Source organism: Terrapene carolina, unplaced genomic scaffold, assembly GCF_002925995.2.
Source record: "Terrapene carolina triunguis isolate 2854851 unplaced genomic scaffold, T_m_triunguis-2.0 Scaffold147, whole genome shotgun sequence".
Classification (NCBI taxonomy): Eukaryota; Metazoa; Chordata; order Testudines; family Emydidae; genus Terrapene; species Terrapene triunguis.
Window position 1 is genome coordinate 5,779,016 of NW_020664498.1, and position 25,768 is coordinate 5,804,783.

Sequence of the window (25,768 nt, forward strand, 5' to 3'; positions counted from 1 at the left end):
TCCCCATATCTTTTTCTGTCTTCTCTATTTAGACTGTATGCTCTTCAAGGCAAGGACGGTCTTTTATAGTAGTCTGTACAGCATCTAGCATAATAGGGCATCATTTCTTGGGTGGCTGCTAGACACTATCATAATAAAAATGATAAATACATTATGCAACACTTCCTATTATCAGTGTTTGGGGTACTAGAGCTGACCTGGTTAGGAATGTCAATGTGTCCAAGTACCAGCTTTTTCATGGAGAGAAAAAGTCTATGAACCTAGGTAAGACCAGAAGGGAGCATTAGATCTAGCCTGACCTCCTGTATTACACAGGCCGTTACCCCTGTATTGAGCCCAATAACTTGTGGTTGACTAAAGCATCTCTTCCAGGAAAGCATCCAGTCGTGATCTGAAGGCATCAAGAGATGCAGAATCCCACCATTTTCTTGGTAGTTTGTTACCCTAGTTAATCACCTTCTTGATAAAAATGTGCCTAATTTCCAGTTTGAGTTTTTTGGGCTTCAGATACCTGCATGTGACCACAAGGAAATATTGGCTATGTATAGGGCTAAATCTGTAATGATAAAGCAGGGTGTGTGGTTTAGAATGTCACTTGGAGAGTCTGGCAAAGACTAGTTCAAAAGTAACTAGTGACCTGGGGTATCTCAGCTTCTGTGTTCCTAACTGGGGATACTTTAAAAGGACCTGATTTTCAGAGAGTGAGTGCTCAGCACTTTAAAAAAAAAAATCAGGTTGTCCCTTTATGCTCTTTCAGTCTGAAATCACTAGTCACTTCCGAAAATATTCTCCACAAAAGTTGTTGATAAAAAATAAAAATAAGCACACACACAATTGGACCCCAAAATAGAACTTAGGTTCCTGGAAGTTAAAATCCACTTCCAAGCACTTATTTCAATTCTAGCGAATTGCAGCAAGAGCTTGTACTGTTCCGACAGCCAGGGAGACAAATAAATACATCTATTTCAGTTTAATACTCTTGACCCTAAAGAAAAAAAATTATCTCTCAAAACTTTGTCATACCATCGCTCTGACATCGAAAGGGCAAATTTTCTGAGTGACAGTTTAAGAATGGAAACATTCCACTACCCATAGATTATACAGTACCCACATTACATAACCTATTCTAACGAGCACTGCTATATCACTTTACCTCCATTCCCCCATGCTGGGCTGGTCACCAGGATAAAAATAAAATGACCAGAGCAGCAGTTTCTGTCACATGACATATATTGCCTTCTCCCCAGAAGGGAATTAATATTTTCTACTACCTTCTGAGGTAACTTGGAAGGTCCAGCAGGATTCTAACATCTAAAATCTTTTGTATTTTAAAGCCAACTATCTGAATAATTGGACAGGAATCTTGATTGCTCTATTGTATAACAACTAAGCTTGAATAACCTGTTTAGATAAAACAGGAACAGATCCATTGCCCAGAACTCAAACAGAAACTATCTATTATTGCAATAGCACCCCAAAGGTGAGAGTCAAGATCAAGGTCCCATTGTGCTAGGCAGGATGCTATATAAAAGTATGCATTCCCTCTCCAGAGGGCTTTGGTAATCTAGAAAGAAGGCACAGGAAGGTGGAGGAGAGGGATATGGGAGAATGTTTTCGAAAGCACCTAAATTACTTCGGAATCTAAGGGTCTGTCTGAACTGCAATAAGAAGAGATAAACCTAATCGCATCTTCCTAGACATTTCCTGATCTACTTACATATCTGGGGTTTTAGATGAGTAGTTTCTAGGTATGATACTGATGTTTTTTCATACCTGGCCCAAACTTCTCACAGCATAACTCTGCCCTGTCCCCTCTCTCTGGGAGAACAACCACAGACAGACAAAGGGGGAGTCTTGTTTCAATTTTAAAAAGTTCTAGTCTTCTCATTGGCTTTTTTGGCCAGGTGCCCACTCACTTCCTTTTACCTGTGCATTGCAGTGAGACTTTTTAACCCTTTACAGGCAGAGCAATTGGAGAACAGCTACTAAGAGGATTTTATAGCTACTGGCTGGCTGGGTTTCCATAAAAGGGAGCTAATCCCCACCCCGCTTCATTTATCACAGCTCCTCACTTGGGACTTGAATGCTTTTGAAAATGGGACTTGGTTAAAATTTCCAAAAGTACCTGAATCAATTCAATACAGCTTTTAATGTAATTTGCAAGGGCGCTTTTTCCTTCAGAAGGATAAAGAGTCCACTCTTGATATTTATCTCCCTGCCGCCATGAACTACCACTATCTGGCTGATTTCTTGCAGACACTGTAGCAAAGGCGAGCCTTGAGGAGGGACAGGGAGGATAGATGTGCTCTCATCTATGGTGTAGTTCAGGGAGGACATTCCATGCATACAAGGTAACATGAGAACATTCATGAGGGAAGATGACAAATGGGCGACTGAGCTGGCACAGTTGATAAAGAAGAGGTGGCTGGAAGCAAAGCAATACGCAAGAACAGCTATTAATTTACATAGAGCCCAGCAAAACCTGAAGCCTGAACTCCCCAGGAGCCCCATTTGTTGTCCTGGAGAACTTCATTAGCTCTAGAGCAGTGAAGGGCAAACTACAGCCCGGGGGCCACTTCCAGCTCTCCAGATGTTTTAATCCGGCCCTTGAGCTCCCGCCAGGAAGTGGGGTCTGGGTCTTGCCCTGCTCTGGCACTCCAGCTGGGGAGCGGGGTCGGGGTCTTTCCCCACTCTGCACGGCTCCTAGAAGCAAGGGCATGTCCCCCCTCTGGCTCCTAAGCATAGGGATAGCCAGGGGACTCTGCACACTGCCTCTGCCCCAAGTGCTGCCCCCACAGCTCCCATTGGCCGGGAACCACAGCCAATGGGAGCTGCAGGGGCGGCGCCTGCAGATAAGGCAGTGCGCAGATCCACCTGGCTGAATGTCCTCATAGGAGCCGGAGGGGAGACATGCCGCTGTTTCTGGGAGCTACTTGAGGTAAGCACCACCCAGAGCCTACCCCCCTGATCCTCTCCCATGCCCCAGCCCTGATCCCCCTCCCACTCTTCGAACCCCTTGGTCCCAGCGCAGAGCACCATCCTGCACTCTCAACCCCTCATCCCTAGCCTCACCCCAGAGCCCGCACCCCCAGCTGGAGCTCTCCTGCCCTTCAACCCCCAATTTCAGGAGCATTCATGGCCTGCCATACAATTTCCATATGCAGATGTGGCCCTTGGGCCACAAAGTTTGCTTGCCCCTGCTCTAGAGACAAAGGTCTATGCTTTTAGAGTTGCAGGTCCTGGGCTCACCCCTCTGCTGATCACCGTATGTGTATGCGACCCTCAGTATTGCCAACCCCAAAAGTTCAAACTCATGTGTCAGACCTCAAAAAACACTGAGATTTTTGTAAAATGTGTTTTTTGAACTCCCCCTGCCCACCCTCAGGTTGTGTGCTTGAGAGGAGAATGGCACATGAAAAGGGTTTCAGAAGGAAGCAGGGCCGGTTCTAGGATTTTTGCCGCCCAAGGCAAAAACAATTTTGCCCCCCGCCCCGTTTTTTAATTACCCCACCCCCGGCCCCGCCTCAACTCCGCCCCTTCCCTGCCTCCTCCCCCCAGGCTCTCAAGCCTAGGAGGGAGGGGGAGAAGCGGCGCCCGCGCCGCGGCCGCTCGGGATCTCCCCCTCCCTCCCAGGTTTGAGAGCCTGGGAGGGAGGGGGAGACCCCGAGCGGCCGCGGCGCGCGAAACAGCTGGAGGGAAGGCGAGTAGCGGTGCGCGAGCGGCAGCAGCAGCGGAGGTGAGCTAGGGCGGCCGGGGCACATTTTTAGGGGCGGCATTCTGGCGCCGGCCATGCCGCCCCTAAAAATGTGCCGCCCCAAGCACCAGCTTGTTTTGCTGGTGCCTAGAGCCGGCCCTGGAAGGAAGATACACAATTTGGCTTTGGCTGTGTGACATGGAAGCTGATTGTAAGAAGGAATTGTCAGACAGAAAGAAAAAGATAGGGGCTGAAGTGTGGGATTGGGCAACGAGCCAAGTTAAGTCCACAAGTCCTGCCCATCACTCCCTCTGAAATACTGACTTGTAACTATTCTGTACCTGGGTGATAAGAAGACACTGAAGTATGGGCAGGCCCTGGCTTGGTCTTGTGCTAAGTAACGTCCAATGCCATCTCTAATTATAATTTCCTGCTTGTCCCATAGCCCCCACAGCACCCTTCTCCCTTTGCCCCTGCCCGTTCAGGTTGTTTGGGAGACTTTCTGACTCCTGTCCACATGGACTGGAAAGGTAGCAAGTGGAACTGATGCTCATCTTTCCAAGCAGGGAATGGTCCTTAAGGAATTGGATAGCTGCTGTGGGTATCAGTGCTGGAGCGAGACAGAACAGCTGATGAGGAAAATCTGTTTAACAAGCCAGGAGCTCCTCACCACATGCACACACTTGAGAGCCTGGAGCCCTGTGTGGCTGCCTGGGTCTAAGGCCACCTCTGCTCCTGTGGTCCATTATCTTGAAGGCATAAAGCCTACAAATACCTGTTAATTGCTTGTAACAAAGCCATGAGTAAACTCAGCATCAGGACCAAGAGGGGAATGGGAAGGTAAAAGAAGCCTTCTTGTTTATTATTACAGCCAACGTGCAGACGTCACATTACCTTACTCATGCTGTGACTGATCACAGACTATGACTAAATGGCAGGTTTAAGGTTTCGGGTCACATCAGGGAATAGTTTTACAAGCAGATATAAAGATTCTCCCCGGGGACTGGGTAGCACACAAGGTCAGAGTCAGCAAATCCTACGCTAAAAATAGATTCTAGTTTCAAAGTTGGTAAGATTTTCTGTGTCGTCCTGCCACACTTCATAAAGCCAAGCTACCTACAGCGCCTGCCTAAACTTACAGGTAAGCCTAACCAATATCCACTTTGAATTATGTTTCCTATGCTACCACTCCTCCTTTTAAAAACTAGCTCAGCAAGTCATGGCACGAATTGAGAGCTGGCAAATCTTCCAAGGTAACTGATGGCTTCATAAAATTGTTACAAAGCAAAGGCATGAAGAAGTTTAGAATCAAATTTTGGAAGAATATTGGGCCAGTTTCTCTTATAAATCCCAGTATGAAGAGACTTATAAAAGGAAAATTAACTAAAATAAATTTGTTTATGAAGCAAATCCCCTTTAAACCTGGGTTGAAATTAGATTAAAAAGATAGCAGAGAAAATCCAGCTTCAATTTTACAGGTTAATTTTTTTGACACATTACCCTAAAATCAGAAATCCCCCCACCTGAAAATGTTGTTCATTCTCTGATGATCCCTGCTCCACCAGCTTAAATCTGACTTTTCCAATTCAGTTACAGATTCTATTAAATGAGAATGTGGTTTTAAATTTCTTGGGCACTCGCAAGATATTCAATGGAGCCCCCAACTTAACCTGTTTTAAATTAACCAACAAAGAATGAGGGCAAAATGTATTTTTTTTAAAAAGGCATCAGAGGTTTAGAGATTCATTGAAATAGCTGGTTAGTTCGGAATGTACACAGCAGGAGGGTTTGGGAAATAATTACACAGAGGCTACAACTCTGTCTGGCTTGAAATTGTTTAAAGACAACTGCATTAAATGAACTATTTTACAGCCCCCAAATCCTCTAAACGTAAGGACATCTGGGTGATACAAAGAGGCTGAATGAAATGACCATTTCTGGTGAAGGTTGGAGGGGATAATAAATATGGATCATATTCTCAGGAGTTCCTTCATTTAATATAATGGGGGTATTTTAGGATTATTAGTTATGTATTTACAACCCTTGTCTGCATTCTTTCTGGGCTCCCAGCTGAAGTAGAGGAAACCAGTTTTTATAGGGGATTCAGAGGGGTAAAAAAGTTAAGGTTTCCCCCTCCCCCAGGATAGATTTTTACTAAATTCTAAATCTCAAATATATTTTCATCAGCTGTAAAAAAAAGAATCCAAACATATCCCTCAGTTCCTTGCCTAACTGCTGCAGGGCTCGGTAGGTGCCAGACTCACACAGGACGGCATAAAGCTCTGAGGATGTTGCTCAAGCAAAGTGTCATGAGGACGATATAACCAGGAGCAGGATTTTTCAGCCCTCAATACATTTAGGGAAATAACCTAACCCAAAGGGCTTTTCTTCTTGTAATTTATGTACTGTTAGCTCTTTGTGCCAAGTACAATCTTTGAACCTAGAAAGCAAAGCGCTGCTTACGTTCTCAGCCAAAAGTAGACAGTGCACTTCACAGAGTCTGTACGCTGAATTCTGAAATGACAGCTCTCTGCCATGTAACCACCCTCTGATTAGCAAAATGAGATGTAGTGACATTGATCAAAGAGGGTAAGTGCTTGTCTGCCCAGATCAGTAGCATGGAGTGGTAACATCTCAACTACTAGTACTGCCTGGAAAGGAAAGTACAGAACAATAGCCAGGAATTCAGGGAACATACTACACTACTGTTCACTATTTCTAAAGAAAGAAACTTGGCTTATTTAGGACCATGATTTTGTTTCCTGTTAGCATTCAGAGGGTACTAGTATGTAGACAGTCATACTGCTAAATTAGATCCAGATCTGTTGCATACTCTTGAGTACACGATAACTTGTCATTCTGATCACTTGATCTCAGATATTTCTCTCTCTCTCTCCACCCCCCTCCCTTTCTCTCTCATGCAGTGTTTGCAGCAATATTTTTTTTCTTTGTGTAGATCTTATGTTAAGTGGAGTTAAATAAGAAACCTCATGTTGCACATATATGGAGCTTGATAGGGCCAGGATTTCACTCAAAGTCAATGGCAAAACTTCAGTAGTGTTTAGTGGGGCAGGATATGCAATGAACAGGAAAAAAATCAGTATTCTAACCCTCTACAGAAGAAAGTACAGACATGAATGATTTATCGTAATGTTCATTTCATGCGTGGAAATGTTTCAACAAAACTCCTGGGTTTTCACTTTGTTTTCATCATTCAGCTTAAGTACAAACAGCAGTAAATAAATTCACACCCTGGAGTCTTGGAGTGAAATCTTGATTCCATTGAAGTCAATGGGAATTTTACCACTGATTTCAATGGGGACAGTCCATGGGCATTGTCCTGGCCATGAAGTCCACTAGGGACTTTGCAATTGCTATTTGATTTTACATGGAAGTCAGCCAGACACTATGGTGATGGACAGCAATATAAAATCTTAATGGACAGATGGTGCCAGTCTGCTCTCCTGAATTGTTTTGCTGTTTTCTTTCCTTCCTACAGTGCTCTGAAGATCTTTACACACTCACACATATATACATACTAGGCATTGCCAGAGAAAAAATGGACTAATACTGAGGCTGCAGAATCCTAAGAAGTCAAGCCAACACTTTCACACATGGGTGAAGTAAGTTAGGCATCAGTATCCATATTTAAGCCCCTACATAAAAGTGGCCTGGCTATCAGAGATGCTGATCAATGAAACCTGCAGGTGCTTGGAATGTCTTAAAGCACAACTGCTTTTACTAGAAACAAAACAAGTTTTAACCCAAGCTAACACTGCAGTGAAGACAAGCCCTAAGTGTCTTCACTCATGCAAGTCAATGGGGCTATCTATGTGAGGAAGGTGAACAGGCTTTCATTTGGGGAAAGCCTGACTAGTTCGCTGTGGACCTTCCCCAACCTGGCTTCACTGACTGATTATTCCCACCCCTACACTGCACATGAACTAAAAGTCACATATCTAATCACTTGCTTTCTACTTGGAGACTTTGTAAAATAACTGTCAGCATGCCAGGCCTGGTCTCAGAAAGAGAAGGACCAGCTGGAACTAGGCAGATACCATTACTTGCCTAACCCCCTGTCATGTTTCTATAGCTTGACATTTAGTCACAGAGGGTGAAATTCACCTTATGCAGAGGGCTGGTACAAGGGCTAGGTACCATTTAACACCTCCCCAAGAGGGCTGAGTTTAGCCCATGGAGTATATTTGTGGGATAAGCCATTACACCTTGAAGAAGAGGTGCTCTAATCTTATCTCTGCACCACACTCCCTCATCGATCAATTCTTCCTAAAAATGTGCCAGGCTCCCCCTCCTTCAGCATGTAGCAAGGTGGAGGAAATAAAATAATGTGCTATTAGCATGCATTATTTATATCACCGGAGCACCTAGCAGCCCTAGTCATGGACCTGTTCTACAAACACAGAACAAAAGGACAATCCTAATAATCAAAGTGCCTTACAAACAATCAAGTCTCCTAACACCCTTGTGAAGTTGGCAAGACGTAACTGCATTTTACAGCTATGAAAAGAGTCAGATAGCACAGCTGCCAGTAGCAAAACCAGAATTAGAACTCAGGGGTTTCTGGTTCACAGCCCTGTGCTCTGACCACTAGACCAAGAAACATTCTTCTTTATAGGCCACAAGCATCATGTGGGAGGTTCTGGTGTCCACTACATCTATGACATGTGACTGTAAAAGTCACCTGCCTTTACTGCTTTAAGCCAATGACTCTTTAACCTTTAGAAAACTGTTGCTAATAGAGACTGGAGCTGTGTCTACACAACAGGGTTATGCCACAGCACCTTAGCTATGCTGCTATAATCGCTGTAGCATAGACATGGCCTAATTGGGGACATTGGCAGGAATTCTTGCTGTTTAGCCACGGACTGGGAAGCTGAAATGGCTGCATGCCTGTGGACCCTTAAAGAGAATAAGGAACTAGTCAGAATAGACAGGCAGATGGGAAAGAAGAATTCTTTGCAGCTAGGGAGGCAGTGTGGGGTAGTAGATAAAGCATTGGAATATGAGTCAGGAGATTTGGTACTATTTTTGGCTCTGCCACTGAACTGCTGTGTGATCATAAGTAACTCATTTCCCCTCTCCATGCCTCAGTTTCCCTCCCGCCTTTTGTCTTGTTAGATTTTAAATTTCTTTGGGGCAGTGATCATCTCTCACTGTGTGTTTGTACAACACCTAGCACAATGGGTCCCTGGTCTCAGCTGGGGCCTCTAGACTCTTTCACACAGATAATACAGGCAGAACTGGCAACAAGAGATGTGTCAGACTTGGGTAGTCTTGAGAGGGCTTTGTAGCTATCTAAGGGCAAAGAAGAGGAATCAGCTGCACAGGGACAGGGTTGGTTGAGGTTCCTGCAGGGAGCAGAGGACACATTCTCTTTTTTCCTTGCATCGGTCCTTTTCTCTCTACAATAGACGTCTGGACATAAATCTCACTGAGCAAGTTGTCTGGTGGCTTGGCATGCAGCAGTAAGATTTATACAGCATGTCAAGCCAAAATATTTAGAAACAATAATACTTTGGTTTTTACAGAATGTCTTGTATCCATGGATCTCACAGTGCTTTAGAAACGTTCAGCAGGGCACATAAAACAAGGGTGGGGTATCTACATGTCATTACTGGAGATCACAAAACTACAACTTTCGCATGCAGATCTGAGCTCCAGAGTTCGGGGATGTTTTGCTCCCCTTTATACATGGGACAACTGACACGCACAGAGGTTAAGGGTATCATTTCCAAGAAAGGACCCTAATTTTGGGACACCCATGACCTATTTTCAGAAGTGCTGAGCACCCACAACTCAGTTGGAGCTGCACCTGCTTAGCACCTCTGAAAATCAGCCCACGGGTGTCTCAAATTGGATGCCCAAAGTGAATACCCAGAGTGGACACTTGTGGAAATTTTGGCCTTTGGGACTAGCCCAAGGCCACACAAGTGAGCCAGGTGCAGACACAAGACTATATTTTCTGACTCCCACTGGACAACGCTCCTTCTCTGAAACAAACACCAGACAGCCCAGCTCTAACAATACTGCAGACTTCCCTTCAACAACAACACCAGAAGATAAACCACAAACAATTCCATTTGGCAACTGTGGAGTGGATAGTGAGCATAAAGAAGAGATTCCTTTGCAGAGCCTAATGCATGCTGCTTATCCAAATTAGCTGCACAATTACTTCTATCAATGCAAAAATAGTTGAATGTTTTTTCTAGTGCACAGCACTTGAGAGAGACTTAAAATGCAGTGTAATTTGCCACAGTGTATGTCCTGAAGTGGTTTGCTAATGAAAAGAGGATTAAGTTTCCATTATTCTGAATTACCATTTTGTGAAATCACTAACAATATTTTCATTTATATACATATAACCCGGGGGGTGCAGGGGAATATTCCTTCCAACCAAATGCTTAACAAATAAAATTCATTAGATAATGTGCACTTTGCTCTTATTTATGCAAAGAAAGATTAGGGTATAAAATTGCAGATGCCGGAATTTCTATCAGCCTGTGTCTGATGATAAGTCTAAAGATCATCACATTGTCATTCAGAAGCAACAGGTTTTGAACCTAATGGTTATGTCCTGGTTTGCAGAAGGGGTGAACCCTGCAAATGACTCAGGGTGAATAGGGGAAATCATGCAAGGAGCACCAGCCTCAGCTCCCACTGAGAGTTGGCACTGAGTAAAGACTAACTACTAATTAAGAAACTCAGGGCTTGGCCCTAAGGGAATAGATAGCACTCAGCATCTCTGAGGATCAGGCCCTTCACGTACAGCCATCTGTCTGAGTCTTGCATGGCAAGGGGCCGGAGAGTAGCTCAAGAAAGTTATAATACTTGACTCTTCCATAGCACTTTTCCTCCATAGATTCCAAGGGAAGATAATGCATATCAATCTCCCCACCCATTTTCCAGTCAGGGAAACAGAGGCACAGGGAGATGACATGACTAGCCCAAAGTCACACAGTGAATCAGTGACAGAGCTGAGAACAGAACTCAAATCTCCTGTCTCCCAGTCCAGTACTCTCTCCACCCAGTAAATAGCCAGCGGGGCTCGAAGCACACTGCTCAGTGTGAAGGAACTGACTTGGTACAGTGGCATAGCAATTTCTTCTCTCTGGAGCATATCTTAGTTTCTCCTCTGTAAAATGGGGATTCCTATTATTTAATATTTCTACTGAAGGGGCATCTCAACACTCCAGTCACGGATTAGGGTCCTATTGTGCTAGACACTGTACCCACAAATGATGGCCCCACACTCCAAAGACCCTACAATCTAATAAGAGTGCTTCCCAAAAACTCTATGGAAGAAAACGGACATAGAAGTGGTAAGTATTGTTATTCACTGTCAACAGGAGAGAAAAACAAAGCTGAGACACACGTTCTAAGTCTGTCCTATAAAATAGACCGAGCCCTCTTAAAAAAAACAAAAACTGACTTTCCCTGCCATAAATTATGTCTAAGACAAATCAAGTTATCATATTTATATTTGAGGCAGTATCCAGGGGCAAGAGAAGGAAAAGAAATCCTTTTTTAACCTCTAATCTAAATTCAGGGGGTTGATTTGGGGAGCAATCCTCCCTTAGCTCTGTCTGTCATACATATAGAAGACAATGAAAGGGCAGATTAGAGTGACTTGGTTCTTTGACTGACACTAACCTTTCCTCCCAAATAAATACTTGACAGTAATTAATTCCAGAGCTTGTGCAGCAAGCCAGCTTTTTGTAACTGAAACAACATTATTTCCTACTTAAGTTTAGAATCAAATCTGAAATATATATTTTATTAGGGGAGTATCAACGAATGCTTCCTTGTATTGTAATTCAATTTAAATATCCCCGCAGCAGATAGCATTGGCAGGGGATGAAAGTGCATAGTTTGCTTGAGAGTTCAGGGGAGAATACGGCTTCCCAAGACAACCAGCAGAACTGAGCGCGTCTCAGAAGAGGTTCCATTTTCAGAGTGCTAACAAAGCTTAAAACTGAAACAGTATGTTGCAGTACCACAGATGATCATTTGCAGATGTAACTATCCAGTTTTAAGGTCTGCACTTTAAGTGCAAGACTATCGATGTTACAAATCCATGTTCTGTGGTCACCCGATATAATTACCAGGGACATCTTTCTCTCTCTCACACACAGACTCACTTAAGGAGCCAGGCCTAGAACCTTCATCAGTCCCTCAGTATCAAAATTACAGGCCTCTTCCACTTGAGCTAAGGAGAGCATTCTCCCAGCTAGCACCAGCAATAGGCCCTTTATCCTCAGAGTCTGCCACTAGCAAGGCACAACACTCCTCTCTCACCCACGCAGTTAGAACACATTATGTTGGTGTCTCTGTAAATAACGTTAGACAGCCAGTGTTAAACAGACTGCTGGCATGAGTGTGCTTTAGCCATTAGAAGAAAGAGCTCTCCTCATGAATTATTGCTGAAGGTGCAGAAATAGAACTCAATGCTTCTAAGCTCTGCAAAATACAGTGCAAGGTGGATATGCCAGAACTGTGAGCACTCATGTTTCCTTGCAAAACTCAGAAGCCCGTTTAGCCAAACAACCAGGGCCAGTCTAAGAGGTAGGTGGGCAATCAGGGCAGAAGGCCTGGGGACCAAATCAGCAGGGGTGGGGGGGGTGCACATTGCTCAACCTTCCCCCTTTCCCTTTCCTTCTCAGCTGGTTGCCCCCGGGGGGTGGGGGGGGGGGGGACAAAAAGGTGGTCGGGGGGGGGGGGGGGGGGGGAGGAGAGAAGGGAGGGAACTCCTAGGACCAGCCCTGCAAACAATAATATATTTTAGGAAGTTTGGCTGAAAGATGGTGTCACAGTTTCCAAGGACTGTGAACCTTTGACCCCTTTGTGGCCTCCATGAGAGCACCCCACTTAAGTCTCAGGCCTGTAGCCATCAGCTTTCTCAGGTCAAGATCCCATGATCCACTCCCTCCAGCTGGGAAAATTAAGCTGCAGAGTCTTGCAGGTCACTGTGATCACCTCAGCAGTCTGACCTTAGCTCAGCACCCTGTGGTATTCTTCTCTGTTGGGCAGCAGCCACCTACCTGGTCTTGCTTCAGGCTAGCTGCTGCCTCATTTTCCTGTCTCTCCAGCTGTATCTCCCCACCTTCCCAGGAAGGGCTCACTGTCATGTCCAAGTCTCTTTCCAGGCAGCATTTTATTCTTCAAACATAGAACTCAGGCAAAAATATCAAACACAAAAAGCAATACCTCTGCCCACCTCTCCTGCTACAGCTCCCAGAGACTTCTCCCAGGGCGTCTCTCGCAGCTGAAAGGAGGACACACCATTCCCTTCAGGGCCTACCACAGGAGCCAGTCTCCCTCCTGGAACTCCTCTCAGCTGAGCTCTCTCACCCCTTAATAGGGATCACCTCACACCTTTACAGGGCTGGCTGACCTCAGGTCTTTAGGGGGTGACCAGCCAGCTTCCATAAAGCAAAGTACTATTTAATCAAACAAAAGCATTACAAAAAAGAAAAACTTTAAACACAATAAACAGCTTATGTACATGTCTAGCTTACCAGATGTCCCCCATCTTCTATATGGAGAACCTCTCACAGGGCCTGTCCTCCTTGGTCAGTTTCATGCCAGTTCTTGGATTGGGTGAGAGTAACCTTTTCCCCTACATCAGAGTGGGCACTTTATATGGTTTCCTGTTCTCTGGAACCAGGTCAGACCAAGCTATTCAATTTCCCCTAGTGAGATGGGCCTTGTTATCTGCCTAGGGATGTAAGGGTTTGCATTCATTATTTCCCCTCTCTCCCCACAGCGATTTTAATCCCTGCAGGAAACTCTTTAGCTCTCCAAGAACCCAGAATACAATCCTGAGCCCATAAAGATACGTATCACTTTTATAAAGCTGATGCAATAGTCTTTGGATAGTCCATGTGTCCATAATCTGTGTCACAGCTGGATCCCAGTGCTAGTGAAAATGAGCCCAGTTTCTGAACAAAGGTGCACACATCCCAAGCAAAAAGGAGCTTCACAATCCTGCATGTGGTTCAATAGAAAATAGCCATTTTTGTTGAATTTTGTGGAAAAGCAACATTTCATAGGCACCATTTCCGCCCCTCCAAATATCAGTGAACAAATCCAGTAGCTAATTTAGACGAGTTTGGGGGAGCCAGTCCAGGGTACTTTGCCTGCAAGGAGTGTGGGTTTCTAGCCACTGGGAGGCAGACTGACATTTTTGGGAGGATGGAGTCCTATTCCGTCACCTCCCTCTGCTATGAACCTCCTTTTCCAACTGAACTGCCCATCACTGCTGCCTATTGCTTAGACTCATGACCAGCAGTGGGGACTGCTGGTTGTATGAGGAAAGCAGGCAGGTTTTATGATCACAGCATACACATAGAGAAGTTAGAGAAGAACAAATACTTTTGCTGGAAGGTTGCAATGTAACACTACTACAATTCTTAGAATTTAGAACAAGAAAACCAAAAACACAGAGACACTAAGCAGGCTGCTCCCAAATTCAGAGTCACAACTCACCCCACTATACTCTAGATTGGCTCAGGTTGCACACGTCTCTACAGAGCCCCCTTCATCTACAAGCAAGACCAGGAAACTCCAGAGTAATTAAAGGGAAAGCTCTACAATTTGAGTACAGGTTTCTGCAGGGAGATGGAAAAAACAATAGAGACAACAGGGGAGAGCGAGTGGGCAAGGCTAGCAGCTGTGCAAGGCATGTGGACAACATGGAGGAAGGAAAGTTGGTTTCCAGTTGATGTTTGGGAAGGAGGGGAAAAAAGGAAGGAAACATTGAAGACAAAAACAAAACAACCCTCCCCCTACCACCATTTTAATTTAGTGCTCCAAGGTGAGACTGGGAGAACCAACACATACAGGGCAACAGAATTAAACTGTATTCAGAACACTTTGGATAGAATCAGTGCAGACCTATTGCCTTTTGCCCACTCCCATATTCTAAGGATTTTGGCTCCATAGAGAGGAACACTTGCGCTGACTTCAAGCGCAAAGAACAGATCAAACTTCGAGATGAACCCAGAATTCTAGCTTCTAAAGACAGGGTTTGACGTGGAGATCAGCTGCACAGAGTAACATTCCACAGGCAACTCACAGAACAAAGGCTCTCTTTGCCTTTGGTAACTTTACTGTCCATGAAAGAAGAACAAGAGAGGCATTACAATCTCTGTGTGCTTTGCAAGAACCCTCCTATGATATGCTGCCTGGATCTATGGCACGAGCATCCTTTTTGTAGTATGCAATGTCTCGGAGGCAGCATGGGTATGAAGCTAAAGTTGTGTCAATTTGGACTGAACGTGACTCAAATATACATTTACCACTTGCCATTTGCGTCCCTGCTGTCTCTGATCCTCTACTGGGGATGTACTGGGTCAATAAAGAGGTTGCTCTTTAAAACATGTTCTAACTACATTAATAGCTCCAACTCACTATAGTCCAGATTGAAATTACCGTGCCAATTCCCCTGAAATGTTTTGGTTTTTTTCTTAATGTGACTAGACTAGATTGAAAGTAGTGGGAATCTGAGAGCCAGATTCTCAGCTGGTGCAGACCAGCACTGTTGTGTTGGAAGGCTGGTTCAAGGTAATTTTCCAACAGACAGAAAGGTTTCTGTTTGGCTTTGGCTAGGTTAGGATTGAATGTGTTTAGTTAGATCACGTTAGCTAACATATGCGATGGGTGTGTCTCCACCAGGAAAAAGGTGTGTTCTTCCCAGAAGGTAAAATCCTAATGACAAAGCAGTTTGTAGTTTTCACATGTGTCAGCAGGTCAAGTTAAAGCCTAGGCTCATAGGGTACATCTACACTCTATTAAAGAAAACCAGTGGCACAGAGCAGCTGTCCAGAGTCAGCTGTTTCAGGCTTGTGGGGCTCAGGCTGCAGGGACTGTAAAATTGCCATGTGGACATTCAGGTTTGGGCTGAAGCTCAGGCTGTGAGATCGAGACTCTCATACCCTGGGCTCCAGCCTGAGCCCAATGTCTACACTGCAATTTTATAGCCCTGCGAGGCCAAGTGCTCGGGGCTCTGAGACTCACTGCCATTGGTCTTTTATCGCAGCATAGACATTAGGCCTTAACGTGTGTGAAACCTACACATTGCCTTGTCCTCGTTAGGATTTCACCTTGAGTTAACTAACAAATGTTTCAAGTACACACCTTTTCTCCTAGTGAAGACACCGGCTTAGTGAAAAGTAGGGAAGGAGGGGGAGATTGGGATGATAAGGAAAGAGAAGAAGCCATCTTGGCATCCATCACTGGACAGACACAAGGGGCCAGAGCTCTTGCAAGCTGAGAAAGATGGGTCCTTCAACAAAAGGGGTTGGAGACTCTGGGACAAAAGATTGTTAAGAAATCTATCTTGAACCAAAGCTGTAGCTCATTAAGTCTTAGCCATTAGAAACCATCTTTTTATTTTTGTTTGTAACTCTAATTTTATTTCATCCCTTAAGGTCAGCTGAACTGTAACCCCTGACTTTCCTGGGAGCAAACTACCTGTGGGAGCAGAGTTGGGCCAACGCTGAGCGCTTTGGAAAGTCTTCACTGCGAGCAAGTTTATCCAATGAGCTACTTCTAATTCCTCTCTCAAGGGAGCCAGCAGTACAAACGAATTCCGATTGTGGGGGCTGCATCTGCCAGAGAGGTGTCTATCATTATACACAGCTCCAAATCCAGGCATGTTGGCTGTGTTGCTCTCAGTGTCACAAAGGGGGGTGGGGGGGGCTTTACCAGAGTGGACCCGGCTGCCTTTGACACTTCTCCCAGCTTTCTATTCTTTTTATGGTTGCATTTTAGTTACTGTCACGAACCAAGTATACAACGCCATATTATCCCCTGGGGACAAGATGTCTTCAGCAGATTTGAACATCATGAAGAAAAGTGCCTACGCAGCAGTGAAAGTGGACCCCGACGGAGACTATTATACCCCCGGCACATTTGAACTGGAGCGGCTCTTCTGGAAAGGCAGCCCAAAGTATACTCACGTCAATGAAGTCTGGCCTAATCTCTACATAGGAGATGAGTAAGTGATAAACGCAACCCACCAATGGAGCCACAGGGGTTCCTACCCCACATTCTGTTAGCCAGCACATAAGCTGTTGCTGGCAGCCCAAACCAGTGCTCAGTATAGGAATAAGGCAGCCTCAGCCCTTTTCAGGATACACAAAAGCAAAGATTTCCCCTCCTAGTTTTCAAGCACCACAGCCCAAAGAAAAGGTTTTCATAGCCATGTAGGCATCTCTCCTTACCAAGGATTACAGTAATGGTGCAATAGTGACAGCAGGACAGGTTGCAGCATTTGTGGGCAGTCATGTACTATTTTTAGATGGTTAATTTCAAGGAGTAATTTGTCATTTATTACCAAGTGACAGTCCCTCTGTCATGTTGAGTGAAGGGCACAGGCTGAGTGCACAGAACCATGCGTGGGAGTGGCTTTAACCTGAAATGGAATTGTTGGAAGTGATTGAAGAGTCTTCCCAAAAGCTGGAAACATTTCAGTGTTGGTAAGTCACAGCCTGGCTGGGGGCAGGGGAGTGTGTCAAGGAGGAACAGGGGGGCTCTTGTGCATTAAAACTATCCAGGCATTAAACAAATTTGTCCTTATTCATAGGGCTAGGCTACTTTGAACTCGTTCTCAGCTGCAGGGTGCATCTCACTGCTCTTAGCAAATGAACGTGAAAGCACAGGATTAATCTGGAAATGGCTATAATATTCTGTTATACAGAACTGGCTCCATACACAGACAATCAAACCTGTCTGCAGAGCAGGAGAGCTTTTCTTAACTCTTAGGCACTATTGGTCGAATTCCAATTTTCCCCCTACTCCCTTCCCTAATGGGATATTTATTTTACATCATTACTAAAAGGCAAAAGCTGCAGCCCCACCAACTCTGAAGTATTCATAATATTTTTAAAAGGTCCTAAATTCATCTCCTGCCAGATTATAAAAGTGGAAAGATAAACAGCTTTTTAAAAATGTTATTTGACTCCCAATATTGTTGACCAATTAATTCTGTGGCACCAGAAGCAATAGAAAGACCCACCTGAGAGATCTGGGCTATAAGCATCCAGAGGCTAACACTTTACAGAAGAATTTTCCCCCCCCCAAGTGTAGCGATAGTCTGGCCAACAAGCTCAGGGACAAGGGGGGGAAGTGGGGAGTGATTTTTGTTTCACGCTAGATTTTTTTAACCCAAGATTCAGCAAAAGCAAAATGGGCTCTGTTAAATTCACCTGGCACTTTCTTTTCCCTTCCGGAATTATTTTTAAACATAATAGGTGGAAGTATTCTTCACTTGTCTTTGTGATGAGTCTTCAACTCTGCCCCTTTGAGCTGGTGCAGAGAGGCCCAAGTGGCCAATCAGAACATTCAGGGTCCCTAGACACAGGCCACCATCTACCAACGGTTATTTTTCCAACCACAATTGTTTCTGTAATTCTGCCTTGTTACACCTCGAATTTGAACATCTATAAAATAAATGCTAAGAATAAAGCACTTGTCCACTAGAGCAATTAATCAGGGAAACAAAACAGAAGCCCCACTACTTTACATGAGAATATTCAGAGATACGTTGTTCACTTAGCTGGGGTTGGCTGTTGAGAGAGTATCTTTTGGGGGGCAGAGCACACTAACTCCTAAGAAAATGGGGCAAGCTTTTAAGAATAGGTGGGAAAGGGTCACATGATGGCAGCACTGCAGGTAAAAGCCATTGGGTCAGAAGACCTTGCTAGCCCATCCCTGAAGCATGGGCTTCACAATGAAACATTTTCCCCACACTATTAGAGGCAGGGAAAGAAAGCCATATGAGAAGGAGAGATGATTGAGGATCAAGGGGGAAAGGAAAGAAATAAAGGAGGAATGGAAACAGATGAGGCCCAGCTTCACTAGGCTGATGGCCCACAAAAAATTAATTCTTTAGCTAGGGCTCCAGTTCACATAGGGTCCAGCCTCCAGTCCTCAAGGATTTGGGACAGGAACTGATCACCAGGCAGGACTCTGGCCCCATTACTGGGACAAGGTGGCAGTTAGGAAGCAGATGAAGTCCAGGATAATGGGGCCATAATAATCCATGTATACACAACTCCACATGCTGGCACATTGGCAGTGCTGCTCTCAGTGTCCAAAGTGTCTTTATTAGAGTGGACCTGATTTGCTTTGACACTTCACCCAGCTTTATTTTCCCTTTTAGTTATTTTTATGTCCTACGCCAGGGGTGGCCAACCTGTGGCTCCGGAGCCACATGCGGCTCTTCAGAAGTTAATATGCGGCTCCTTGTTTAGGCACCGGCTCCGGGACTGGAGCTACAGGCGCCAACTTTCCAGTGTGCCGGGAGGTGCTCACTGCTCAACCCCTGGCTCTGCCACTGCTCCTGCCTCCACTCCACTCCTTCCTCTGAGCCTGCCATGCCCTCACTTCTCTCCCTCCCCCCCACGAGCCTCCTGCATGCCACGAAACAGCTGTTTGCCGGGGCTGCCGGTGGGTGAGAGGCACTGGGAGCGGGGGCGGGGGGAGCTGATGGGAGGATGCTGGCATATTACTGTGGCTCTTTGGCAATGTACATTGGTAAATTCTGGCTCCTTCTCAGGCTCAGGTTGGCCACCCCTGTCCTAAGCATTGAACACAAGATAAGCCCCTTGGAACAAGATGACCTTATTTGTGACCAACAGCTTCCGCCCTCAACTCATCAGTGAGCCTCGTTTTAGGGCCTGGTTGAAGAACTGGTCACCAAATAGCTACTGTGGAAAAGGCAACAGATGTCAGGTTCATTTCGGATCCTTATCAACCAGGCTAAATTAAGGGCTGCCCTTAGAAGAATTTAGTGGCATGCTCATTACAAATCAAATGTACACACACATACAGAGTTTATCTTCAGAGCCTCCACATCTGGGCCTCATTCCTGCCTTCTGCATTTCTGAGGTTAACAGCCACTGCTTATGGAAATGCCAATTAATTATCCTGACTACATAACCACAGCATTATTCTAATGCAACACAGGCTATCATGGAGCCCTGTGAGGCCACTCATTCCTTTTGTTACAGGACTCTGCTGCAGCTGTTTCCCAGAGGCAATGAAATCCCCATGAGGCCTGTCAGGCCCAGAATAATCAAAGCCTCAAGTTTAACATCCTGTGTTCAGCTCCAATTGAAGTTTTCCTCCAGCAAGTTCTAAAGACTTTTAAGACCAGACCTTGGAGACGATAGGAGCCTCCCAGTGACAGGAACAGAAATAGGCTTTTGGTTCATCCATGACCAGGATTAGTAACATGTAGATCATCTTCAATAGGATAGAGAGCTGCTTTGTTTTGTTTCCTTCTTTTAACAGCACTGTTTGATGTGAGGCACATGTCTTCTTCAGGTGACCTGGTTGGCTGATCCACAGCCATAGGGTACAACCAAAGCACAAGCAAAACTGGGGCTCAGAGGGAAACCCAGCTCCTAGTGCAGAGCCAGAAAGTAGAGATGGTAGCTGCCAAATTGCCCATCACTATGGCTGTGATTCTGGGTTAGATCCAAAACTAAAAAAGGCCCATTTTCTGGTTCCAGAGTACCATTCACAAGCTTTCAGCTAAAGATGATGGTGGTCTCCTAAGATCTTGGCCTCATCTGACCTCATCCCCAGCTCTGATCAGGCCTCAAGGTCTGAACCCTAGCCAGAACCTAATCTATATCTGAACACTGTCTCATTGGCCTGTCTCTACCAAAAAGAGAAACTAATCAAGAGATCCCTCCTTACATAATACATTTTAAGACTAACTTCCAGCTGCAAAGCAGAGTCAAACTCCTGTAGGTTTGGTGAAAGGGAGCCTTCTCTATAGTTCAGCTGGTAGAGCTGACAACCATGCTTGCTACGAGGGGCGTGGTCTGAGAACTGACTCAGGCAATTAAGTGTGCAGGTAGCGCACATGGAGAGATCATCTAGAAGATAGGAGACTGTGCTAATTAAGCACACACTGAGTGTTTAGCCACCCATTGATTGACTCCCTCCCCTTCCTGAAGGATTTTGTCTGGCAAAGTGATGTGGCTACGTATCAAGAGAAATGCCATTTGGATTAGTTCAGAGGAAATCAGATGGGAATTGGCTCAGTGCAATGCACAGGTACTTCACACTGTTTAGAACATATGAACTCTTAGGACATCCACTGGTATTAATCACATAAAAATAGAAACATTCCAGGTCATATTAGTGACCCAGGAGGTAGAAATATGTACACACAATGGAGAGGGTGTGGGATCATTTTATTTTAAAAAGAAAGAGACACACATGTTGGAAGGTTTCATTGTAATATTAGCATAGTCATCTGGCAGTCTTAGTGGAGGCTTTATGAGCTGGAAGGTAAATATGTAACTCTATACAAAACAATCTCTCAGGGACAAAAAGTGATGATATGGACTTGAGCTTTAAATGCCAAGATACAAGCAGCACTGGCAGTTTACCCTGCCAGTCCTCCTCACAAATCATTTTGGTCTCCAGCTGATTTGCAACAGTTGAAGCAATAAGGAAGAGTGTCAAAGTCTGAAATTAATTGTCTATGTCAAAAATGTTTCAAAACTCTCATGCTTTTGATGTGGGGAAGGTTAAGAGGAGTTTCCTTGCCTATCACAGCATCTACAAAACCTCAGTCAGTGGATTTGCTTTGGGCACTGGATTGCTCAGTGAACCCTGGCTTTCCCCACTCAGCAACTGATGAGTTCCTCTGGTTGTGAAGAACTTGCTAGGTAGTTTGCAGAGGGGAAAAAATTGCTCCAATTCATGCATCTGTGAAGACAAGGCAATGCCTTGTGGGGGACAAATGCTACATTATCTCTACTTAATCTGCAGCCAGCAGTGCTACTCTAGATGCAGGAGAAGTTGAGGAAACTTTAGGCCCAGTATTTGCGGAGATTGTCAACAGCTGCCTTAGTAATGGCAGGTTGCAGACCACTCTTAAGGAAACAGAGGTACTGTCTATATTCAGGAATTCCTCATTTGACACTGAACATCTGGCAAATTAGTGCCCTGCCCCTAGCCTTCCCTTGGTGGTTAAAAATACTTGAAAATTTATGAAAAGACAATTCCTTCCACAGTATCTCATTGCCTCAGATTTTCTTAACCCTTGTCAATCTGAGTATTAACTTGAGTATGATACAAACTAAGAAAGCAGCTGTTTGTGTTGCTCAATGATCTCCCTCAAGTGCTGGATAACAGATGAGTGTCCATAATGCTATTAGATACACCAGCCGCCTAGTGAGATAGCACTGACTATGAAATGCTGTTGACTTACCTGGGGGCTATAGGAAGAGTAAATAGTGTTGCTCTGTGCATTTCTTGTTGAGTGATCTCAGAGGGTAGACTTTGCTTCCTGCAGGGCACTCAGAGGTTTTCACAGGGCTCCATCTTGTCCCTCCCCATTTAACACTTGTGTGAGGCCATTGGGAGGGTGAATGGAGAATCATGGTGGTGTCTTCAGTATGTGGATGACACCTGGCTTGTGTTTCTGTCTCTTCTGACCAGATGGCGCAGTTGAGCATCTTCCCCAGTGTCTGGCTGAGACTAAAGCATGAATGAAGGCTGGGTTATTGGTGCTCATGAGTGAGGTGCCAATGAGAGCGGTGGCGATGGTGGGCTGGGGTAAACAAGAGAAAGGGAAGGGCAGTATTATTTTATTTTGCAATAAGGGTTAGCTAACTGTTGCTGGGATGAAATAGAATTTGTAGCAGGACTTGTCTTTTTGCTATGAACTTTTATTTTAAATGAAGATCACAAGCTTGGATGGGCACAATCTTTTTGTCCTTGTATAAATCTTAAAGAAATAAGTACTATTCTTCAAAGAAATGGCTGCAATTGAATTATATTTTTGATTGGGCCATTTCCCCCCAACTCAGTACTAGGCAACATGTTCTGAGGTGTGCATATAATCTAAAGTAAAAAGGGATTTCATCTTCTATTTCCCCCATATGAGGGTCATTCCCATCTCAAGCACCCCATTTTGTCACAGAACTTTACAAACACATTGATGGGTCCATCTGCCTCATATTCCACTATAGAGGCCCTGACTTTGTAAAGAGCTGAGCCCCTGCTTAAAGGTTTTGCTGCATAAGGATGGACTTGAGCACACGCTTGACTTTGAGCATACACTTAAGTGCTTTGCTGAATCAAGGCCACCGTACCCAGTATATCTCTTGTTATTAAAAGGCCTGGTGGGTTTTTACTCAGGGACCCAAACTTTCCTCAATGCCTCCCTTCCTAGATTGAGATGTATTGTCACTTTCCTAATTATCTCCCAATACAGTACTTCACCTTCCCTGTTCTGAAGTGCATTCAAGGCAGACATTGAAGATCATAATGGCTTATGCCATGTAAAAAGAAATCAAGCGCTAAAACCCAGATGGCCCAGAAGAGTAAAATGAAAGCGATTGGAGGATGTCAAATGCTGATAGTTTCACCTACGCTGGGCATTTAGAGCGAACTTTTCCTGGCATTGTGGCTTTATGTTCAATTATTACCAGAGAAATAGAAATATCTATCACATTTACAAGGCAATAGCATCACATAGGGAGGGAGTAAGACAGAAAACTCTTAGCTGGACTATTAAACTCAGGTGGAGAGCTAATTGCAAGAGGAAGAACTTCTGTGTCATGTGCTAGCTCAAAACAAATTAAAGATTGAATTATAAACCCTTGAACAAGGTTTATAATTCACACTAACAGCCTTTGTGTGGCCCTAGCTCACTAGCTGCCTTACCCAGTTGGTGTTGGGAGGTATTCATGTTTTACATACTCTTTCCTTTCATCTAAAATGCTATTACTACAGTAGCAGTGTAAGAAGATGGAACAAAAGGAAACACACACATCTTGTGATATACCCAAGAGTTCTAATGATGTTAAAACACAAAAGCACTAAACTATGAACTGAGATTTTCACAAGTGATTCATGATTGTCGGTGCTTCTACAGGTACATCTACACCAAAGTTTTGGGTTGTGCTGTAAATCAACCCAACTGCTTACCAATTATCTTGAGTTAATTGAGATGCTTGTAAATTCTAGTGTGTGCACTGCACAAATATTTGTTCCTGGTCATGGTTGTGTGAGCTACGACTGGGAACACTATTTGCATTCAGAAATGTGCATGAGCTTCTACATCAGAATTTACAATCATGTTAGTTATCTCAAGATCATTGACAATCAAAGCGACAAAGAGTCCCGTGGCACCTTATAGACTAACAGACATATTGGAGCATAAGCTTTCGTGGGTGAATACTCTCTTCCTCAGATGCAATCAAGTCACTTCAGTTAAAGCAAGACCAAAACCTATCACTACTATTTATTATTTGTAGAACCTAGGAGCCCCAGGTACAGACCAGGATCCCATTGTAGTAGGTGCTGTATAAACAGAAAAAAAATGGTTTCTGCCCCAAACAGCTTAGAAACTAAGTATAAGAAAAGAGACCACAGATGGAGACAGATGGGGGCATGCAAGGAAACAATGAGACATTATTAGTCAGTATGATCGGCAGTGGTCTCACCTTGCCAGCAGCCTACCTGTTGTAAAGGGCCTACGGTTGCCAATTTTGGTTGGACGCATTCCTGGAGCTTTCATCACACGACAATCTTTAGTTAAAAATTGATCTTTAGTTCCTGGAGACTCCAGGGCAATCCTGGAGGATTGGCAACCCTAAAAGGGACCGATTATCAAAAGGGCTAATCTGCAGCACATTCTGAAAATTCTTTACGATATCTCAAGTTGGGCACTCAAAATCACTAGGCACTTTTGAAAAATCTTGGCCTGAGGACCTGATCCTTTGTTACTATGAATGGCAAAACTTCAGTTTAAGCCAATAGGAGCAGGTTATAAATACAGAACCTCTTGCTAGCGGAGGGAAGAGGTCCTGTTAAGGACCTAACACAGCTTAGTTACTGGAAAGGGAAATCACACCATTTAAGCTTGCTGGAGCTCTCTAAAGAAGAAAGCAAAACAGCATACGAGGTGGAAGCAGTGGCTGTGGCGTGATTTAACCATTTATATTTTTCACAAAGATAGTGTGCTCAATGCTGTACAGAACAAAAGCACAAAGTCCTGGCCCTGCAGAATATGCAACGTACTAGAAATTATAGGAAAAGTTCCTGGTATAAGCCTTCTACAGAAATTACAACTAACCCTTTCAGACGGAGCCAGCCAAACCCATATTGAGGCATCTAAATACATAGTCTTACCTGCAGAGGTGCAGAGAGCTCACAACTGGATCTGCAGGTGTGCATTCCACTGAAAGTCGGGCATTTATTAAGGCACCAGTTCAGTAAAGCGTATGCTTAAATTCCACTGAAGTAAGTGCAATCTAAACACGTGCTTAAGTGCTTTGCTAAACTGGCATCTTAATGCCCAGAAATGGATCTGAATGCTTAACTTTGAGCACTCACGTTTGAAAGTTTTCTAGTTTTAGCAGCTAAAGAAGGAACGGTTTGATCTGGGCCCATATTAAACAACTGGTTATGGGACAGGCACCAGTGGGAATAAATGGCCTTTTCTGTGGTAACCTTGCCTGCAAAAGGTCAGTTCTGAACTCGAGCAAGTCCATAGAAGAGCACTCAATACAGCAGAGTTTAAAGCAGTTGACCCGAGAGGCTAAGCTAAGAGGAAGGCGAGGATGACAGACAATTTAACATCAGCCTGCACAAAGCACTAAAGAGCACGATAGAGAATAATCCTTCATTGGCAGGATGATGGTCTAGACAGACCTCAGAATGTCTCTTCTGTATCTTATATCTATGATTAATTCAGAGCAAAAGAGGGACTCACAATGATAACAGATTTTGTTTATCACACCGTAAGCATTTGTAATGTTTAAGATGGATCAGTTGCTCCTCTTCATCCAATCTCAACTGACAGAATGGCTACATGAATAAATACATACCCAATATGCCTCTGCTAATATAAGGGGTTAGTCCAAACTGATCAAGAAAAATTATACTAAAGCTTCAGGACATAGTCAACAGCAGGCATCAGGAAGGAACTCCATCCTCTAGCCCCAGCCTCAAAATATGCTTGCCCACGACGCCTTTGGAAAAAGGAAGGGCAAAGAGGAGTGCTTTCCACTGAAACTT

The 25,768-nt window shown here is 44.4% G+C and overlaps 1 protein-coding gene across 1 annotated transcript in view; it reads left to right on the forward strand.

Annotated features, from left to right (window-relative positions):
* Positions 1 to 4,718: 4,718 nt before the first annotated feature.
* The window catches only part of LOC115271125 (dual specificity phosphatase DUPD1-like), a 30,789-nt gene continuing 9,739 nt past the window's right edge, over positions 4,719 to 25,768 (forward strand). Inside the window, exons 1-2 of the mRNA XM_024199942.3 lie at positions 4,719 to 4,835; positions 16,487 to 16,712. Of these exons, the coding sequence (XP_024055710.1) occupies positions 16,537 to 16,712 (176 nt within the window). The 5' untranslated portion in view covers positions 4,719 to 4,835; positions 16,487 to 16,536. The remainder of the gene's footprint in view (positions 4,836 to 16,486; positions 16,713 to 25,768) is intronic.